The 19219-nt window shown below is 33.5% G+C and overlaps 2 protein-coding genes and 1 long non-coding RNA gene across 3 annotated transcripts in view; 2 read left to right on the forward strand and 1 right to left on the reverse strand.

Annotated features, from left to right (window-relative positions):
* LOC111806189 (ribosome biogenesis protein NOP53-like) overlaps positions 1–3825 on the forward strand; it is a 4219-nt gene extending 394 nt beyond the window's left edge. The window contains exons 2-11 of the mRNA XM_023691573.1: positions 619–874; positions 992–1017; positions 1381–1461; positions 1609–1719; positions 1822–1910; positions 2453–2572; positions 2647–2769; positions 3197–3263; positions 3387–3466; positions 3578–3825. Of these exons, the coding sequence (XP_023547341.1) occupies positions 619–874; positions 992–1017; positions 1381–1461; positions 1609–1719; positions 1822–1910; positions 2453–2572; positions 2647–2769; positions 3197–3263; positions 3387–3466; positions 3578–3584 (960 nt within the window). The 3' untranslated portion in view covers positions 3585–3825. The remainder of the gene's footprint in view (positions 1–618; positions 875–991; positions 1018–1380; positions 1462–1608; positions 1720–1821; positions 1911–2452; positions 2573–2646; positions 2770–3196; positions 3264–3386; positions 3467–3577) is intronic.
* Positions 3826–4640: 815 nt separating this feature from the next.
* On the forward strand, positions 4641–13969 carry LOC111797997. Its single transcript, XR_002815634.1, has 2 exons — positions 4641–9466; positions 10818–13969. It is a non-coding gene; the product is annotated as an uncharacterized LOC111797997 (long non-coding RNA).
* Positions 13970–15633: 1664 nt separating this feature from the next.
* LOC111789772 (amino acid transporter AVT6C-like) lies at positions 15634–18434 on the reverse strand. The gene is made up of 5 exons (XM_023670456.1): positions 18001–18434; positions 17595–17747; positions 17288–17491; positions 16097–16562; positions 15634–15912 (listed from the first exon to the last, which is right to left on the reverse strand). Exons 1-5 carry the CDS (start codon positions 18356–18358, stop codon positions 15792–15794), a joined length of 1302 nt encoding a protein of 433 aa, XP_023526224.1. The 5' UTR covers positions 18359–18434; the 3' UTR covers positions 15634–15791.
* Positions 18435–19219: the final 785 nt, after the last annotated feature.

Here is a 19219-nt window from a genome sequence, read left to right on the forward strand (position 1 = left end):
TTCCGCTTTTGATTCCTGCTTCCCACTGAATTATAGTGTGCTCTCCTTTGTGTAAAGCAAACTTATTGTTTTTCATTGAGTTTGGAGTTTTAGTGTTGAACTGAAGAGTGAAAATACCGTCATTGGGTTTTGAGGACACTAACTAAAGTATCCACAAAATCCATCAAAGGTCTCTGAAACTTCTGTTTGACGCTGAACTGAATCAAATTTCGTCTGCAAAGCTTATAATTGAGAATTTTGATTAGTTTTTCCTATATTACGATAATTTTGATTGCTGAAATTAAGCAAAATATTCAGGCATATAAACAATTACATTATTTTAGAGATGTTCAATTCTTTCTCAATTTGCACTTGGGCTTTCGAAAGAAGGGTCTATTTCCTCTTAAGAGGAGATGAAAACGTGTTTGTTGTGGGCTCTTGCTGTATACCATAACTGACGATTGGATGGTATCTTCAATGAGGTTGAATGATAACATGGGAAGAGCCTAGAGTTTTGGTCTTGTGCTTTCCCTTCTGATGCATTTGTTTGCTTCGACTTAGGAACTGAGCCTACGTTCATCCCATATTTGTTCCTTAGGAGTATAAACTGATTTCCTTTAAAAGAACATTGTTAGAAAGGATTTGTCATTGGTTGCACTAATTATTATTATTTCTCTGTTTTTCTGTATAGATCTTTCAGTGAAGCGGAAAATAGAAAAGAAACGAGAAAAAGTCCTTTACTGTGACAGCATATTGACGAAGAACCCGTTTGTCCAAGCAGTGCCTTCTTCAGTAAATAAGAAATCCAAGAAAAAACAGGAGGAGGCTTCCACAGTCAAAGAAGCCTCTCAAGATGGTGCCAAGGTTGGCATGCTTGATCTGTGGGATGATAAAGGTCCTTTTTTAACCCTCTCATCTCACTCTTGTACTTAACAACCATTTTTAATGACAAAAATAATAATAATAATAATAATAATCAAACATTGCACTACTTGTTTTTGGTGCACTGCAGGTGAGGTTAGAAGCAAAATCAGCAAGGTATGCTGTTTTACCTGGTTAATTAATAATGAGTCTTATATTTTATCGTACATTGTTTATGTCATAAGTTAGAGCTCATCGGTCTAAAATATAGCAATATCGATTCAAAAAGATATAAGGCTCTTTGTAGGGCTTTCTTTTGTGGACTTGGCTTTTTGTATGCCCTTGTATTCATTCATTTTTTCTCAATGAAAGTTGTTATTATATATTTAAAAGAAAAAGATACAAGGCTCTTGTCCTAATGCAAACAATGGAAGAAGAAAATATGAGGGTGGAAAAAGAAGAGTTATCAAAAAGAAGGGGAAAAAATATGATTATGTTGCAGGAATGTAACAATGTAATTTTTATTGCAATCTTGGTCAGAAACCAAAGCCATCCATTATTCCAGCAGTAGAAGTTGAGCCCCCAGGATGTTCGTTCAATCCATCGCATGAGAGTCATCAGGTAAGATGTAATAATTCCAAGCGATGAAGAAGTTAAACAATGTTGTTGAGTAATGTTTTGATAATAGATCGTTAAAAGTGCATTTTCCCCTTCAAACTCTCTATCATATCTGTTTTATCCCCTTAAATTTCCCATTTCATGATTCAGGATGTACTTGCACAAGCTGTTGCAGAAGAAATGCAGAAAGTATACCGTAATGAGCTGGGGCCTGCGCCAGTTCCTTTAACAGTCCCAGGAGAACCTATTAGTGAAGAAGATGTGAGTATATTGACCCATAATCTTGTACTCTATCGGAATGCTTTTTCCTTTTTTAGTTGCTTTTCTTGATTTAAGAGATTATCTTCAATTCCTGTTTTGCAGATGTTGTTTTTGGATGCTGATAATAACACTGATGATGAAACCAATTTGGATGAAATGGATCAGGACGAAAATAATGAATTAGAAAAAAGGTTTCATTTATGGGAGTTAAATTATTTTAAGGATTGCAGATTTTTTCAAGTAGTTTGGATCAATTTTTTGGCTTTCTTATGCATGGTTCACGCTATATTTGAGCGTATACTATTGATTTACTGTGTGGATCTATTTGAACTTAAAGGCTTATGTTCTTCATTGGGATTGGGATTGGGATTGAACAGATCTTGCCTACATATGCATTCCAATCGTATGCCCTCAAAGGCTTATCTCTCTAACTTGCGTTATTTTATGAAGTGATTAAAATGTTTCAAGAATTCTGTTCACTGACATTCTAGTATTTTAAGGAATAGCAAGGTTACTGGGGACGTTGGGATTGGGTAGACTAGAGATCAATGTGAGCCTTGGCAATTTTCTTTCCACAGCAACCCTATTCTTTAGCTAGCCACTAGTTTGAGAGTTTTCCTTTCTATTCTTTCTATGTTTTTCTGTTGTCAATAATAATTGCTCTTAAACTGAATATCTTAAGAAAGAGAACTTCAAGTTGGCATTGTCTAAATAAATTAAGCTTGTTACACAGGCCTTTGAAGATGAGAAGGGTGACTCGAGTGGAATTCAATAAGAGAGCTAGACATAAAGAACAGGCCAAAAAGGAAGCCGAAGCAAAGAAGTTGAAGGGGATTTCTAAAGACATTGACAGGTAAATTAGTATCTTTGTTCCTCCATAGTTATGGAACGTTTTATGTAACTGAGCTTTTGCTCTTGTGGGTGTAGCTTGCCGGATATCATTCAAGAAATAGCCAAGGAGGACGAGGAGAGAGATAAGAGACGCATGCGACGAACTATAGCCAAACAGGAGAGATTAAAGTCATGCCCACCTCGCTTGGGGAAGCACAAGTATGTAGTACTATAGTTATATAGCTCGTATTTCCCAATCCATAAATAGTTCTTTCTAGTATATCTCAATTGAAAGATTTAGGGCTCGTATGATAACGTCTTCTGTTTTTTGTTTCTCGTTTTCCACTTCATGTTTCTTGTTTCCTCTTAAACTGTTCTTGTCTCTTGTTCTTTCTTTTCTTTATTGAAGAAAAAGAACATAAAAATGTTTAATAACCATTTCTTGTTTTTTGTTTTCGAAATTTCTACTAATGTTTATGTAAATTGAGTAACAAGAAACAGGAACAATTAGCAAACATATGGTTCTAAAAATATGAAACCCGAAACAAGAATGTAATCAAATGAGCCTCTGAAATACACTGATTCATGCTGAAACAAGATAACATCAAGAAAGTTTGTGTCCTGAACTGCATGGTGTTACTTTCAGGTTTGAGCCCGCGCCAGTTCAAGTTCTCCTATCCGAGGAAATAACTGGATCACTCCGGAAGCTGAAGGTGCATTCATTTAATTTCCATGTCCATCTTTCCTGAATACTCCTCTCAATCTAAATTATTGTTTCTGAAATTTAGATGTGAAACTGAAAGAACATCGTGGTTGGTTATGTTGTATAAATATAGGGCTGTTGCACCCTTGTGAAGGACAGGTTTAAGAGCTTAGAGAAACGAGGAATAATCGCCCCTACTGCCAAGAGCAGAAGGTTAGTAACTTAGTCATTGGTTCTTTTCACAAACTGCTCCTTTTATGAAGGCATCAACCATGGCTTTCTTTCTTACAAACTTACGCTTCTTTTTGCCGATTCGTTCGACAGGAAATAGAATCAGATTTGTTCTATCTTCGAACTCGAGAGACGTCTATGGTGATAGTATATGTGGCCATGGAAGGGCTTTGAGATGTAGCTTGTTGTAGTAAAGCAGCTTGTTGTTTCTATTTCCTTTTATATATAATATATAGTTTTAGTCCTTAGAAGGATTTGGTTTACACTTCGGCTAAGTACTATAGACAGGTCTAATTTTCTCTTCACGAGTCATTTCCATCTTAAATTGTTATTTCATTTGAGAAGAATGCTTTTCTGGCCTTTTCCTTCGAAAAAGCTTGATTGGAAAAAAGTTTTTAGTTTTAATTTTTTTTTTTTTTTTTTCTTTTTCATTTTCTAAGTTTTAGATATATTTTTAATGTTAAACAAATACGTGTAGAGATTTGATTATCCTGTTATTTTAAATGTTTTAAAAATATAGAGTATAAGTGGTATGAAGTTTTAAAATTTTAAAATTCGATTAAATATTAATATTATTCGAATGGGGTTTGAAAAAAAAAAAAAAGTTAAATCTATTTTTTTTCTTCAGATTTAAACATTCCATAATTTTGAATTATCTCGTAATTTTAGGAAAACTTGTGTGTTTATGAGGTTTAACTGTTTTATATTTCTTTTTTTTTCCTCTATCTTCCTAATTACAAAATATATATATATATTATCCATTGATTTATGGAATTTGAGTTTTTTTTTTTTGACTTTATACCTTATCTCAAAAAAATTTAAAAATGTTTAAAACTTTTTTTTAAGTTTAAAAACACTTTTAATGTGAATAATTATTAAAATCACGTATTATGAACTTTTAAATTAAGAGTTTTTATTATTTTATAATTTGAAGATTTAAATTAATAACGATGTCGCCTGTTTTAATCTGGTTATGAACTAAAACCTTGTATTGGGCTTTGTAAGCCCTTTAACTTAGGGGTATTTCGTTGGCCCTTTTTTACATTAATTAGGCCCATTCCATTCTTTTTTAAATTAAAATTATATAATTTTATTATTTTATTTTAGTTATTTATTAGCTTCTTCTTCACGCAAGTTTCTTTAACGGCTATATTTGACCGCGTCTTTCTGGTTTCTTCATAAATAGTGTTGCCTTCGTTTGCGCTCTCCAATCCCCATTATGAGTTCTCTTGTTTTTCCCTCTTCTCTCTGCAAAATCTCCCGCTTCTTCTGATTTTTCTTAGGGTTTAGATCTTCAACCTTTGTAGAAACATCGAGTTTCTAATGAAATTGCTGAGGTTTGTGCCTTTTTCCCCTTCTCTCTGTGCTACAACATCCAGATTTTTCTGAAATAAATTAGGGTTTTGGTTTTTTCAAGTTTAGGTTTGATTTTCTTAGGATGCGTAGATTTGTAACAATCGGGAGTTGAGTTCTTCGTACTCTCGAATCGCCACTCTTGACTTCGATTTCCCTCTTTCTCTTTGAAAAATCGTCTTCGGAAATCTGATTACGTTTTGGTTTTTCTTTCTTCTCTTTTAGCAAAACCATCCTGTTCTTCAGAGTTGGATTCCGTTCTGATTTTTCAATCATCTCCTTACAAAATCGTCCAGGTTTTTCTAAAGTCGATTAGGTCTTGGTTTTACCCTCTTCTTGCGATTGGGTTTTGATATGAGTTTTTCAGAATTGATCAATTTCAAACAATTTGGAGTCTAGGTCGCAAGCCCACTTTTAGTAACTGTAAAGCCGTCCTTCTACTCGAGTCCAATCGTGGTTCGAATGCCAAGGAAGTGGGATGCTTTTGGAGCATTATCTTGAACGGAAGGAATGTGGTAAATTAGTATGATTTTATCTTATTCCCAGGTATGATTATCCTCTTATATGCCTCTGTGCTGTATGGTGTTATACCAGTTTTCGGTTAATGCATTTGATATTCTTTGTTTTGGTGTTTATCACTTGGAGTCGTATTGGTCGGTTACTTATAAGAAGTTGGTTTTTCCATTTGGAGAAGATTTGATTGATTCTCTAGCTAATTATTAGAGTATCCTGTATTGAATCAGTTTTCTTAAGAGGAGACGAGGAGTGATTTAATGCGGTGCATCTCCGATCAAATGCCACAGATTTGCTGGCTTATAAATCCCTTTGGTTTTTCGTGTTTGTCATGTAATTTCTTGATTGATTGAATGCGTTTATACTTATCAAGCTGGTTTTTAAAAACAAGTTATCTTTGGAGAACAATGCTCTGGTGAAAAACACGTTTATGATTTTATTTTCTTAATTTGTTTCTTCTTCTTTTTCCTTTATTTTCATTTTTTTTAATCCCTTCATTTTACTTTAAACACAATTTATGTTTGGAGAACAATGCTCTGGTGAAAAACACGTTTATGATTTTATTTTCTTAATTTGTTTCTTCCTTCTTTTTCCTTTATTTTTCATTATTTTTTAATCCCTTCATTTTACTTTAAAAATTAAGGCTTTTAATAATATATTTTTATTTTTATTCATTTATTTATGTAGGATGTATATAAAAACAGTGGAATTAGTATATATACAAACAATAATTTTAAAAACAACCAAATGCTGTTTTTTTTTTTTTAAATTTGATACTGATCTATTGTACTCAGTATCATAAATATTTTACCTTTATGATCTTGTTATAATTTATGACTTAAATATGACCTCTGATTGTTGGATTAAAATTCGGTTGTCTTTGTCCAAACATGATTGTTTTGTCTTCGTGGAATCCAAAACAGCGGCTGTCTCGAAATAATGGTTGCAGTGGGTGCCTTGACGAAATCCAAGATAATGGTTGCTTCAAATATTGGTTATAACAAAATGATAATTGCTGCCAATTGTTTCGTTACAATAATTGTGTAGACACAAGGGTTGCTTTTGTATGCTATGATTATTGTTGCAAAATATAGCTACTAACTTGTTAAAATAATTGTCTAAACATAATGGTTGCGTTGATAGAATCCAAGATAATGGTGGCTCTAAATAGTGGTTATCTCCAAATGATAATGGTTGCTTTGGTACAGTAATTATCCAAATATAATAGTTGTATGCTATTTTAAGATATATCATGAAATGTTAATTGTTTCGAAAGATTAGTTGCCTCGGTACAATAATTGTCCATATATATGGTTGCTTTGATATGTTAATTGTTTCGATTCTATCATGGCAACCAATATAGCTATCTCGAAATGATGATTGTTATATCATGGTTGCTATGATTAGAATCCAAAATAGTATGCTATTTTGAAATATGGTTATCTTGAAATGATAATTGTTGCGAAAAAAATCGGTTGCCTTGTTAAAATAATTGTTCAGACTTATTGGTTGCCATGATAGAATCGAAATTAATGGTTGCTCGAAATATTGGTTGTCTTGGTACAATAATTGTCAAAGCATAATGGTTGTTCGAAATATTGGTTGTCTTGGTACAATAATTGTTAGTAGCTAATGGTTGGTTGCCTTGATGGAATCCAAAATAATGGTTGCTCTTAATATTAGTTGTCTTGGTACAATAATTGTCTAGACATGATGGTTTCTTTGATATGTTGTTTCGAAATATGGCTACTATCTCGAAATGTTAATCGTCCAAACATGATGGTTGGACATGATAAAATAGAAAATAATGTTTGCTCAAAATATTGGTTGTCTTGGTACAATAATTGTCCAAACACGATGGTTGGTTGCTTTGATATATTTTCTGAAATATGGTTGTTTCGAAATGATAATTGTCTAGACATAATGGTTGGTTGCCTCGATGGAATCGAAAATAATGGTTGCTCGAAATAATGGTTGTCTTGGTATAATAATTGTCTAGACATGATGGTTTCTTTGATATGTTGTTCCGAAATATGGCTGTTTCAAAATGTTAATCGTCCAAACTTGATGGTTGGTTGCCATGATAAATAATGTTGCGGTCCAGACATGATGGTTTCTTTGATATGTTGTCTCGAAATATGGCTTGTTGTCTCGAAATATGGCTGTCTCGAAATGTTAATCGTCCAAACATGATGGTTGGTTGCTATGATAGAATCGAAAATAATGTTGGTAAAATAATTGTCCAAACATGATGGTTGGTTGGTTTGATATGTTTTTCGATATTTGGCTATTTCGAAATGATAATTGTCCAAACATAATTGTTGGTTGCCTCGATGAAATCGAAATTAATGGTTGCTCGAAATATTTGTTGTCTTGGTACAATAATTGTCCAGATATGATGGTTGGTTGCCCCGATGGAATCCAAAATATTGGTTGCTCGTAATATTGGTTGTCTTGGTACAATAATTGTCCAGACATGATGGTTGGTTGCCCCGATGGGATCCAAAATATTGGTTGATCGTAATATTGGTTATCTTGGTTTCAATAATTGTCCAGACATGATGGTTGGTTGCCCCGATAGAAATCCAAAATATTGGTTGCTCGAAATATTGGTTATCTTGGTTTCAATAATTGTCCAGACATGATGGTTGGTTGCCCCGATGGAAATCCAAAATATTGGTTGCTCGAAATATTGGTTATCTTGGTACAATAATTGTCCAGACATGATGGTTGATTGCCCCGATAGAATCCAAAATTTTGGTTGCTCGAAATATTGGTTGTCTTGGTACAATAATTGTCCAGACAAATATTGGTTGTCTTGGTACAATAATTGTCCAGACAAATATTGGTTGTCTTGGTACAATAATTGTCCAGACAAATATTGGTTGTCTTGGTACAATAATTGTCCAGACAAATATTGGTTGTCTTGGTACAATAATTGTCCAGACAAATATTGGTTGTCTTGGTACAATAATTGTCCAGACAAATATTGGTTGTCTTGGTACAATAATTGTCCAGACAAATATTGGTTGTCTTGGTACAATAATTGTCCAGACAAATATTGGTTGTCTTGGTACAATAATTGTCCAGACAAATATTGGTTGTCTTGGTACAATAATTGTCCAGACAAATATTGGTTGTCTTGGTACAATAATTGTCCAGACAAATATTGGTTGCTCGTACAATAATTGTCCAGACAAATATTGGTTGCTCGTAATATTGGTTGTTCGTAATATTGGTTGTTTTTGTACAATAATTGTCCAGACATGACGGTTGGTTGGCCCGATGGAATCCAAAATATTGGTTGCTCGAAATATTGGTTGTCTTGGTACAATAATTGTCTAGACATGATGGTTGGTTGCCCCGATGGGATCCAAAATATTGGTTGCTCGAAATATTAGTTGTCTTGGTACAATAATTGTTTTAGATAAGAAGGTTGCTTTTTGATATGTTGTTTCGAAATATGGTTGTCTCGAAATGAAAATTGTTGCGAAATATTGATTGCCTTGTTACCCTAATTGTTCTAATATAATGGTTGCTTAAAATATTGTTATATTGATGGTTGGTTGTTGCAAAATTCCTGTCTTGGTTGCCTCATAATGATAATGGTTGTTAAAGATTATATTCCTTGGTATATTAAATGTTTGGACGTGTTGGTTGCCTTGATCTATAATTGTCTTGAAATATATATTGCCTCAATTGTAATTATATCATGGTTGCTTTAATTTGATAGTTGTCTTGAAATGTCAGTCGTTGCCATTATAATATTTTTGTCCAAATATAATTAATCCTTATGGTCTAATGGAGATGAAGAATTTTCAATAACATTTCAATTATTTTCATTTTTAAGTGGACTTATTGAATATTGAATATTGATTTATTGCATTTGAATTATAGTTATTGCAAAATGTTGATTTTCTTGTAGTAATAATTGTCCAATAGTTGTCATCTTGATTAATTTAATATGATAATTGTCTCAACATATCGAATATATCAATTGTATGTATCATATGATGGTTGTCTTAGAGATTGGTTGTTATGTTATGATAGTTGTGTAAGGGCTGGAGTACCTTGGAGTTTGGAAATAAACGCAAGTATAAGGACTGGTCAAGGCAGGTTCGTTCAAACTCCACTTATCTCTCTTAGTTCCTTAACTTTCTCCGAATCTTTATATATTATTCCATCTACTATGATTACAAAATTGAATTTGAATTTTCCAAAAACATTAATTTAAAACTTAGTTGCAATTTGAAAATTGTGTTTGAATTTAAATGAAAACGGTCTTGTAATTTTTTAGGGAATTTTTTGTACGTATGGGCAAAAAAATATGGACCCATTATGTTTTAAGGACGTGTAAGATCCAGTTTGGTTTTAGACATTATGGATGACCGAACTGAATCTAACCCTCCGTTCCCAAAGAAGTGTCGATGGCAGTGCCATGGGAAGAGAGAGAGCAATAGCAAGAGGGTAAAATTTACAAAAACTTTATACCATAGTGTCGACCGGTAAGACCTGCATCTCCGTTTTGATGATGAAATATCTTTGAACAAAAACTTCAAAACACTCCTAAATTCATGAAACCTATTAATAACTCTTTTTAAAATACTATAAATTTTAGATTAGAGATTTATTTCAATTATTTCATAATCTCAGGATTTAATTCCTAACCATGGGTGGGTATTTCGTTGGCCAATTGTTACATTAATTAGGCCCATTTCATTATTCACGCACGTTTCTTCAACGGCTGTATTTGATCGCCTCTTTCTAGTTTCTTTATAAATAGTTTTGCTTTCTTTCTTGCTCTAAAGAGTGTCCCCATTATGAGTTTTCCTGTCTCGTTGAATGTTCCTTGATTTTCTTGTCTACTTGTAAGCTATTTTAAACGTGTTTTATATCAATCTTCGAATTTCATGGGGTGTTGTCATATGATCTCGTGTTATTCAGTATTTTCTTGTGGGAAAATTATTGAATGTGCCGACACATTGTGACTACCACTATCTATACTCTTTGGATCGCTAGTTTTTTTCTCTCCTCTCTCTGCAATTGCATCCAGTTTCTTCTGAATTTTCTTAGGGTTTAGACCTTCAACCTTCGTAGATAAGTTTAAGTTAATGTTTAGGTTTAATTCTTTAAAGTCGATTTGGCCTTGGTTTTAACCTCTTATCTTTACAAATTCATCATGATTTTTCTATAATCGATTATGTTCTACCCTCTCTATTTTGCGAAATCATCATGGTTTTGATATGAATTTTCAAAACCCATCAAGTTCAAACAATTTGGAGTCTGGGCCGTGAGCTCACTTTTTACAATTTGGAGTCTAGGCCGTGAGCTCACTTTTTAGTTACTGTCAAGCCGTCCTACTCTTGGGTCCAATCGTCGTTTGAATGCCAAAGAACCGGGATGCTTTTGGAGAATTATCATGAATGGAAGGAATGTGGTAACTGGTATGGTTTTATCTTATTCTCAGGTGTCTCCTATGCAACCTCAATTTCAACTATTCGGATTTGTTCATAGATATACAATGCGGTTAGCAGTTTCTTAATGATCATTGTCACTACTTTACTTAATCTCTCTAAGTTTATAGAGTTTTTTGAGTTCTAAGTATTCTTTAATTCTAGATGCAGTTCATTAGACATTGAATGAGTAGTGTACTGTCGCATGAAGTATGCTATTAGATCTCTTTTCTTTATTGAACTGCATAATAATACCAATTGTCTCGTTGAATGTTCCTTGATTTTCTTGTCTACTTGTAAGCTATTTTAAACGTCTAAAGTTATAAATCAATCTTCGAATTTCATGGGGTGTTGTCATATGATCTCTTGTGTCATTCAGTATTTTCTTGTGGGAAAATTATTGAATGTGCCGACACATTGTGACTACCACTATCTAAACTCTTTGGATGCATGGCTAAAACTTAAATTTGTTCGACTCCTTGGAAAATCTCTGTTTTTTTTTTTTTTTTGGGTATTATGTCTTTTATATGCCTTTGTGCTTTGTATGGTATTAAACAAGTTGTCGGCTAATGCATTTGTTGTTCTGTACTGTTACTCTATCCAAGTATTGAGCATCATGTATTGGATCAGTTTGCTTAAGAAGAGGGGAAATTTAATGTGGTGGATCTCTAATCAAGTGCCTCAGGTTTGCTGGCTTGAATTTCTTTATGATTTTTTGTGTTTGTCATGTAATTTCTTGATTATTGAATAGGTTTATATTTATTTTGATGCTTCTCATTAATTCTTGAGATTATTCCGAGCGGGTTTTTACAAACATTTTATGTTTTGAGAACAATGTTTATGAATTTATTTTTTTTAATTTGTTTCTTCTTTTTTCTCCTTCATTTTACATTATTTTTGAACCCCTTCATTTTACTTCAAACAGTAATTTTAAAAAACAACCAGCGGCTGTTTTTCTTTTAAATCGAATAGTGGTCTCTTGTACTAAGTATCATAAATATTTTACTTTTTCTTTTGGCCATATTTATGATCTTGGTATTATTTATGACTTAAACATGTCTTTAGGTACTATTCTTGGCTTGTCGGTTATCTTTGTCCAAACATGATTGTGTTGCCTTGATTAGCTATTTTTAAATTTAGTAGTCTTTAAATGATAATGGTGGAGAAATATCAGTTGCTTAGATACGTTATTTTGAGATATAGCAGTATATATTTCTACAATTGTCTTGGGTGCCTTGGTAAAATCCAAAATAATGGTTGTTTGAAATATTGGTTATCTCGGAAGGATAATTGTTACGGAATATCAATTGCCTTGGTTTTAATCGTGGCTTTGATATACTCTAGGTATCTTGAAATGATAATGGTTGCGAAATATAGGTTGCCTTGTTATATAGCCTTGATCTTGAAATGATATTGGTTGTCTTGGTACAATATCTGTCCAGATATAATGGCTGCATGTTATTTTATAATATTGCTACTGAAATGATAATCGGTGCGAAAGATCGGTTACCTTGTTACAATGATTGTTTAGACATATTGGTAACCTTGATGGGATATAAAATATGGTTGATTGAAATATTGGTTGTCTTGGTACAATAATTGGTCGGACATGACAGTTGTCTTGATATGTTTAGAAATATTGTTGTCTCGAAATGATAATTGTTGTGAAATATCGGTTGCCTTTTGTCCAGACATAATATGGCTTGATAGAATTCAAAATAATGGTACATGAAATATTGGTTGCCTCATAATGACAATGGTTGCGAAATATCAGTTGTCTTGGTATAACAATTGTCCAAACATAATGGTTGCCTTGATATGTGAAGTATCGGTTCCTTTGTTACAATAATTGTTGAAATATATTGGTTCCTTGATAGAATTCAAAATAAGGGCCGTTCAAAGTATGGTTGTCTTGGTACAATATTTGTCTCGACACAATGGATGCCTTGATCTGCTTTCTTGAAATAGCTATATCTAGCTATATCTCCCAATGATGGTTACAATCATTTCCTAGATGTCATGGTTGTGTTGATATATTCTTGAAATAGCTATATCTTCCATTCTTAGATGTCATGGTTGCCTTGATAGAATCTAAAATAATGGTTCAATATGCTATTTTGAAATATGGCTATCTTGAAAAGATAATTGTTGTGAAAAATCGGTTGCTTTGTTACAATAATTGTTCAAACTTATTGGTTGTATTGATAGAATCCAAAATAATGGTTACTCGAAACCTTGGTTGTTTTGTAACAATAATTATGATCTTGATATGTTGTTAAATGGATGTATTGAAATGATAATTGTTGCAAAATGTTTTATCTAGAAATAATGGGTGCCTGGTGATTTGAAATGTTATTTTGAAATATGACTATCTGAAATGTTATTTTGAAATATGGCTATCTTGAAAAGATAATTGTTGTAAAAAATTGGTTGCTTTGTTACCATGATTGTTTAAACTGATTGGTTGTACTGATAGAATCCAAAATAATGGCTCGAAACATTGGTTGTCTTGTAACAATAATTATCCAGATATGGTAATTGTCATGATATGTTGTAATGGGTGCCTTGATAGAATTCAAAATAATGGTAGCTTGAAATATTTGTTCTTTGGGATGATATCGATAATTGCCTTGATACAATAATTGTCCGGTTAAAACAGTTGGCTTAATATGCTATTTTGAAATATGGATGTTCAAAATGTGATTAATGCAAAATATTGGTTTCCTTGTTACCATCATTCCTGGATGGAATTATTAAAATAATGATGCTTCAAAATAATATTGGTTGTCTTGGTACAATAATTTTGAAATGATAATTGTTGCGATAATCAATACTTTGGTACAATAATTGTACCGATATATATAATCGTGTATGTTATTATTGTAAAGTTGATAATCGTGTATGTTATTATTGTAAAGTTGATTTGAAAATTTTAATTAAAAAATATTTGTGTCGTTTGTTTTTTACAATTCTATTTGGTTTGTATTACATATTTAAATCATTCAAGATTTATCTTGTTTGTAATTCAATTCTTAAACAATTGTTTTTGTCTTGAGATATTTTATGAACAGGTAATTTTGTATCAATATGATCATTTTTGCTCCTATATCAAATGTGATAATAAAATAGTTCAAGTAAAAGTGAGATTCAAATCACTTCACAACAAGATTTTAAACTTTTTATAAATATTGTAAATTATTTGAATGCATCCACCTCGTTTAATGTTTATGACTAATTTGAAAGATGCAAATTTGAGAGGTATTAATCTTGTCATTTTTTCTGATGGTAATGTTAGTATATCCAGCTTAGTTTGTGCTATATTTTTCACGTGTACCCTGTGTCATGATCCTACTTTTTCAACCTCGCAATGTCATGATCTTGACTTGCTCACGAAGTTTTGAGGTTTTTCTTTCATCTTTATGGCTTCATCGAACCTTAGTCATCTAGCTTGACTTTACCTCTATTCGGACCATCTCATGTGTATTGTCGCATCTCATTTTGGTTCCCAATTGACATGGCCATCATGTTTTTATGTCATCTTAAGTCCCAGGATGTCATCAATCAACTTAGCTTGCTTTGTCATATTCATGAGAACGCGTCCAAGTGTCGTTCATAACATTAAGACATCCTAAACATCCATCCAAGTTCTATGAGACATTAGACCCTCTTGATGTCTATGCCATATTAATTATTGTCTCTGTACTGAAAAATTGGTGCATAATCCAACCTCCAACACATGGACGAAGGTACAATGTTGACACACTCATGTCGTCTGACATTGTCTTTGTACTCATTTCAAAGGAAGTCGCCCAAGACACTTTATCGCAACACTCGCCCTCACTTTGACGTACTCATGTGTCATAGGGTAACTTGCTTAGGCCACAAAGCCCAGTGGTAGTAGAAAGTTGATATCATGCTTCCCTTAAGATATATTTTGAGGCAAACAATCATGCAGTATCATGGACATGATTTTAGCAAACGGTCATACTATATTGTGGAGCGTTTGATTGACACCAAATTTTGGCAACCTTTCATATTTCATATGAACGAATTAAACTTTTGAGTTGCATGCCCAAATTCCCTTGGGAACCTTGACATTCAAGGTTAAGACTCAAGATCCTACCCAACCCACTTTATAGTGTATAAAGGATACTATGTTATCCTCTCCAATCACATCATGACACCATACAGATGGGTGTCACTTAAGAGTTGTCATTTTGCTTATTGCTACGTGAGGGTCATAACCTATCTTCACACTATGGTTGTGACACCTTACATGTCCGTGAGTGTGTGCATGTCAAGCCCTACCTTGTGCATGTCATACCAACACCTCCACCACCCTTGCTCGTGCACACCATGGTAATGTTAGTATTTTCAACTCAATTCAAGCTATACTTTCCTCAATTTTTCGTGCATTATGTATGTTCAATTTTTAATGTTTCGATAATATTTTATAAACTAAATATAATATAATTCCCTAACCTAATTTCTAAAAAATTAAAATTATGTATTACAATATAGTCTTTCACGCTTAATATATATAAAGTGAGTATATAAGGTGAGTAAGGTAAAGTCAAGTCAGAGAGTAATTTTCATCTTTCACCCAATTTAGCTATCAAAAATATCTTTTAACTTCCTACAATTTCTAATCATGATTCAAACATTAAGCTCATGCAATGAATCTACTATATATATATATACAGTAAAAACACATATGTGGAGTATTTATGAGAGGTCCCCATATATATGTGAAGTATTTATGTTGGATTATATTATAAAAACAAAAACACATACATGTTCGATTCATATATATATATATGTGTGTGAAGTACTAATGTTGGATTATATTATAAAAAACGAAAACACATATATGTTCGATTTATTATACGAACGAAGAAAAGGGGAAAAAATATTTAAAAACTATACAACTGATCACCATCTCCAAAAATAAATAATTTGAGCTTCCATTCCAAACAATCTATAATACTTTAGTTTTTCAATGCATTATTTATGTTTATAGAAATGGCAATAATGCTAGTCACTATCGCCAGAATTACCATTATGGAAGCAACCACCTTATCCTTCCTTGTTGCTATTCCATTCACATCCCTGCATCGCCAAACAAATTTTGTTAAAAACAGAATACAATCCTACTCTATATTTATGAAAAGAACACATAAGAAAACATAATAAAGTATTACTTGGATAGTTTCTAAAGATCGAAATCATCTAATGCTTTTTACAAACATGATTTTTGGACCTAAAAACTTGATCTTTTAAAATGTTGTAGTACCTGAGTGCAATAGCGCCAGGAAAGATGAAGGCGAGACAAGCAGCTGAAGTTGAGCCCATGAATTGAAAAATGTACCATATATTTGGGAATGTTATTGCAGCCAGGTAGGAGAAAACCAACAAAGCCATTGTAATGCCCATAAACCTTCTTTCATTTGTCACCAAAGAAGCCTCCTTATTTGGGAACAGAAATTCATTGATGTTGGACCTCAGTGGGAAGTTTTGCACAGGGAAAACCAGCATCAGATGAATTGCATAGCTTAATCGAACCACATCATTCAACAAAGCCCCCGTTGCATCAACACTCTCATCAAAGTTCATCAGAATATCCGACATTAACGAGTCCCCAAACAGGAGATACCCAAAAATCCCGATCAGGAAGTAGATCACGGCGCAGAGAAGGAGTGCGATCCGAACTGCAGTGATCATGCTCGATGGCTTTCGAAGCTCAGAACTTATCGGATGAACTGCATGATTGTCGAGAGAAAAGAAAGAATCCACTTATCAATATGAATGAGCTCAAAAAAAATTCTAAAAAAATGTATAATAACATAGACTAATGTCTAGAAAGATATCAAATCTAAATAACAGAAAAAAGGGTGGTGGGGCTCAATACGATCAAGGATTTGGGAACATGTCACATAAAATCAATCTATTTTGTCCATAAAACTGAAAACTAACGGACTCTTTCTTCACATGTGGTGGCAAATTAAAACAGGCAAAACTAGCGAAATTAACCAAAATGAGAGTCGACGGGTCGGTTCGACCTGAAATGGGTCTATTTTGATTTACTAAACTGTAAAAACCAATCAAAATTGGTCGATTTGGAGTAGTATTATTACCGAATAGTAAACCAAACCAACCAAAAGTATTAGAACAAAAATCAAATGGCCACCCACCCCCTGCCCCACATGCACATAAACTATATTCCATAAGCCTCACATGCTTGACTTCTAATACAACAAGTAGATTAAAATATCAATATTATTAAAAAAATTATTCATATTATATTCACATTAATGATATTTTTTATAATCTAATTAAATGGTGGATTCAATGTCTACAAAAATGTGATCTAATATTCTAATTCTAACACCTTAGTAGCACACACAATAATTTAATGCGGTTCGGTTCGAAAGAGAGCCGATCGAACCAAACCGTCCAAAGCATAAGGGTTCGTAGTTCTGTTTACCATTGAAATGGAAAGTGAAGGCTGTGACAAGGACTGGTACAGCTGTGAAGAGGTTGAGGAAGGAGGTTTCGTTGTCCAGCTCCGGTACCAATCTGGTGCTCTTCGTTTTTCCTTGAACGATCGCTATGATCGCCATTACAGAGCTTATCCCAACAAAAACCACGGCCAGAACAAATGACACGAACGAACTGAATCTCAGAGAATCTGAAACACATTGCAGAAATCCAAAACCACCGCAATTAAAGCAAGAACGAAGAAAATTGGAAGTTCATCAGTTTAATTGATTCGATAGTTTCTAGTTACTAACCGACTCGTCGGAGAAGAACCAGAGGAAGTAGAATGAAGACGGCAGTGAACAGGATAGAGAACTCTCTGGCGTTCCACCAGTGATTCCCAAACCATTCTTGCAAAACTCCCAAATGTACTTGTCCCCCTTCCTTGTTACCGGAGAATACATCCCCTGAAAACTCCACAGACCACATGAACACAGATCAATTTTACAAGATCAATTACGAGAATAAATCGGAAGTAATCTCGATTTCGAAAGAAAAAAAAAGAAGAGAATCGAAAATAATATTCGATTTCACGAATCATTTCCCTAAAATCCATGACCACCACGCCAATCAGATTCAGCCCTAATTCCAGCCCATTAAACTACAAAACGACTAAAATCAACACGCGATTGAGATCTTTGAAGTCCAAAATAGACTTACCTATTATTATCTGGTACATAATTAAGCAACCAAGATTGGTAATCATGATACAGACTTGCGTAGCAACCGAACCAATTGTGCCGAACGATTCCTTCATCAGGCTAGCATAGGTCGTCGAGTCGCCGGAATGTGTGAATCTGAGCAAAAGCTCCACCGATATGTCAGTCAAGAAAGCGACGAACACGATCAGGACGAGGGCGGGGATTATGCCGAGCACCTTTAGAGCAAAGGGAATCGACATGATTCCAGCGCCAATTATGCTGGTCGCGACATTAAACACGGCGCCGGAGACCGAAGCAGTCCTTGTGGACGGATTCACCGTTGACAGGAGAGGTATGTTTTCCGGCACCGGCGACATCCCGGCGGCGAGTCGATGATAAACCGAAGAAGATGAAGAGAAGAAAAAAAACAAAAGATGTCAAATCTCGTCTTACGCGGCGTATGGCGGTGTGTCTAATGTGTCATATATGTATTGGAACAAAATGGAGATACGAAATTACCAAAATACCTCTAAATTATTCAACAACTTATTAAACATAGATCATTTCCAGTACTACAAAAATACTCACTTTTCCCGTTTATGTTATAAATATATCTTTATAATTAACCGTTCAACCCCGACTTAGGCATTAATGTCAAAGTAACGTCGTTCGGGTTAACCAATCCCTCAATGATATATAACAACTCTTTTCAACAGCTCCATAGTATAACGTGGTTTTGTTGCCAGAAATACAGGTGAATGTCGATGTCATTAAGTGTCGAATCTGGATTTTAAATCCTAAACTGAATTTTGGGTAGGTGGGTATTACACCGATCATCCTCTAGCCAACTTTTCTATACCATATTTTTTTTTTCTTTTCTTAATGCTAATGAATATTAATGAAATTTGACTCATTTATTGAAGCAATAAGAGATAACATAAGTCTAATTCTTTATGAGGTGAGATAGATTCGTTAATTTTGGGACCATTTCAATAATGATGTTCAATTTTCTTCACTGACACGTCTTGTTCGGTAACTTCATTTTTAATTCTAAGAGTAATGAGTATGTTATTATGAGCATCTAAAAGTATTGTCCCATTAATTATTATCTCTTATTTTTTTACTCATTAATTAATTAATTAATTAATAAAAAGCCTTCTCTATTATCTTCTTGATCGATTGCGTGCTCGTTCCACAAATTGAATTTTATATTTGCAATATGTGTTGCATTATTTTGG

This window comes from Cucurbita pepo, chromosome LG01 (assembly GCF_002806865.2).
Source record: "Cucurbita pepo subsp. pepo cultivar mu-cu-16 chromosome LG01, ASM280686v2, whole genome shotgun sequence".
Taxonomy (NCBI): domain Eukaryota; kingdom Viridiplantae; phylum Streptophyta; class Magnoliopsida; order Cucurbitales; family Cucurbitaceae; genus Cucurbita; species Cucurbita pepo.

Coding starts and splice junctions, on each gene's coding strand:
- LOC111789772 (XM_023670456.1), bottom strand. CDS start 18,358: ATGTCGCCGGTGCCGGAAAACATACCTCTCCTGTCAACGGTGAATCCG. Junction 17,748..18,000: donor TATGTACCAGATAATAATAG/GTAAGTCTATTT, acceptor TGGAGTTTTCAG/GGGATGTATTCTCCGGTAAC. Junction 17,492..17,594: donor GGTTCTTCTCCGACGAGTCG/GTTAGTAACTAG, acceptor AATGTGTTTCAG/ATTCTCTGAGATTCAGTTCG.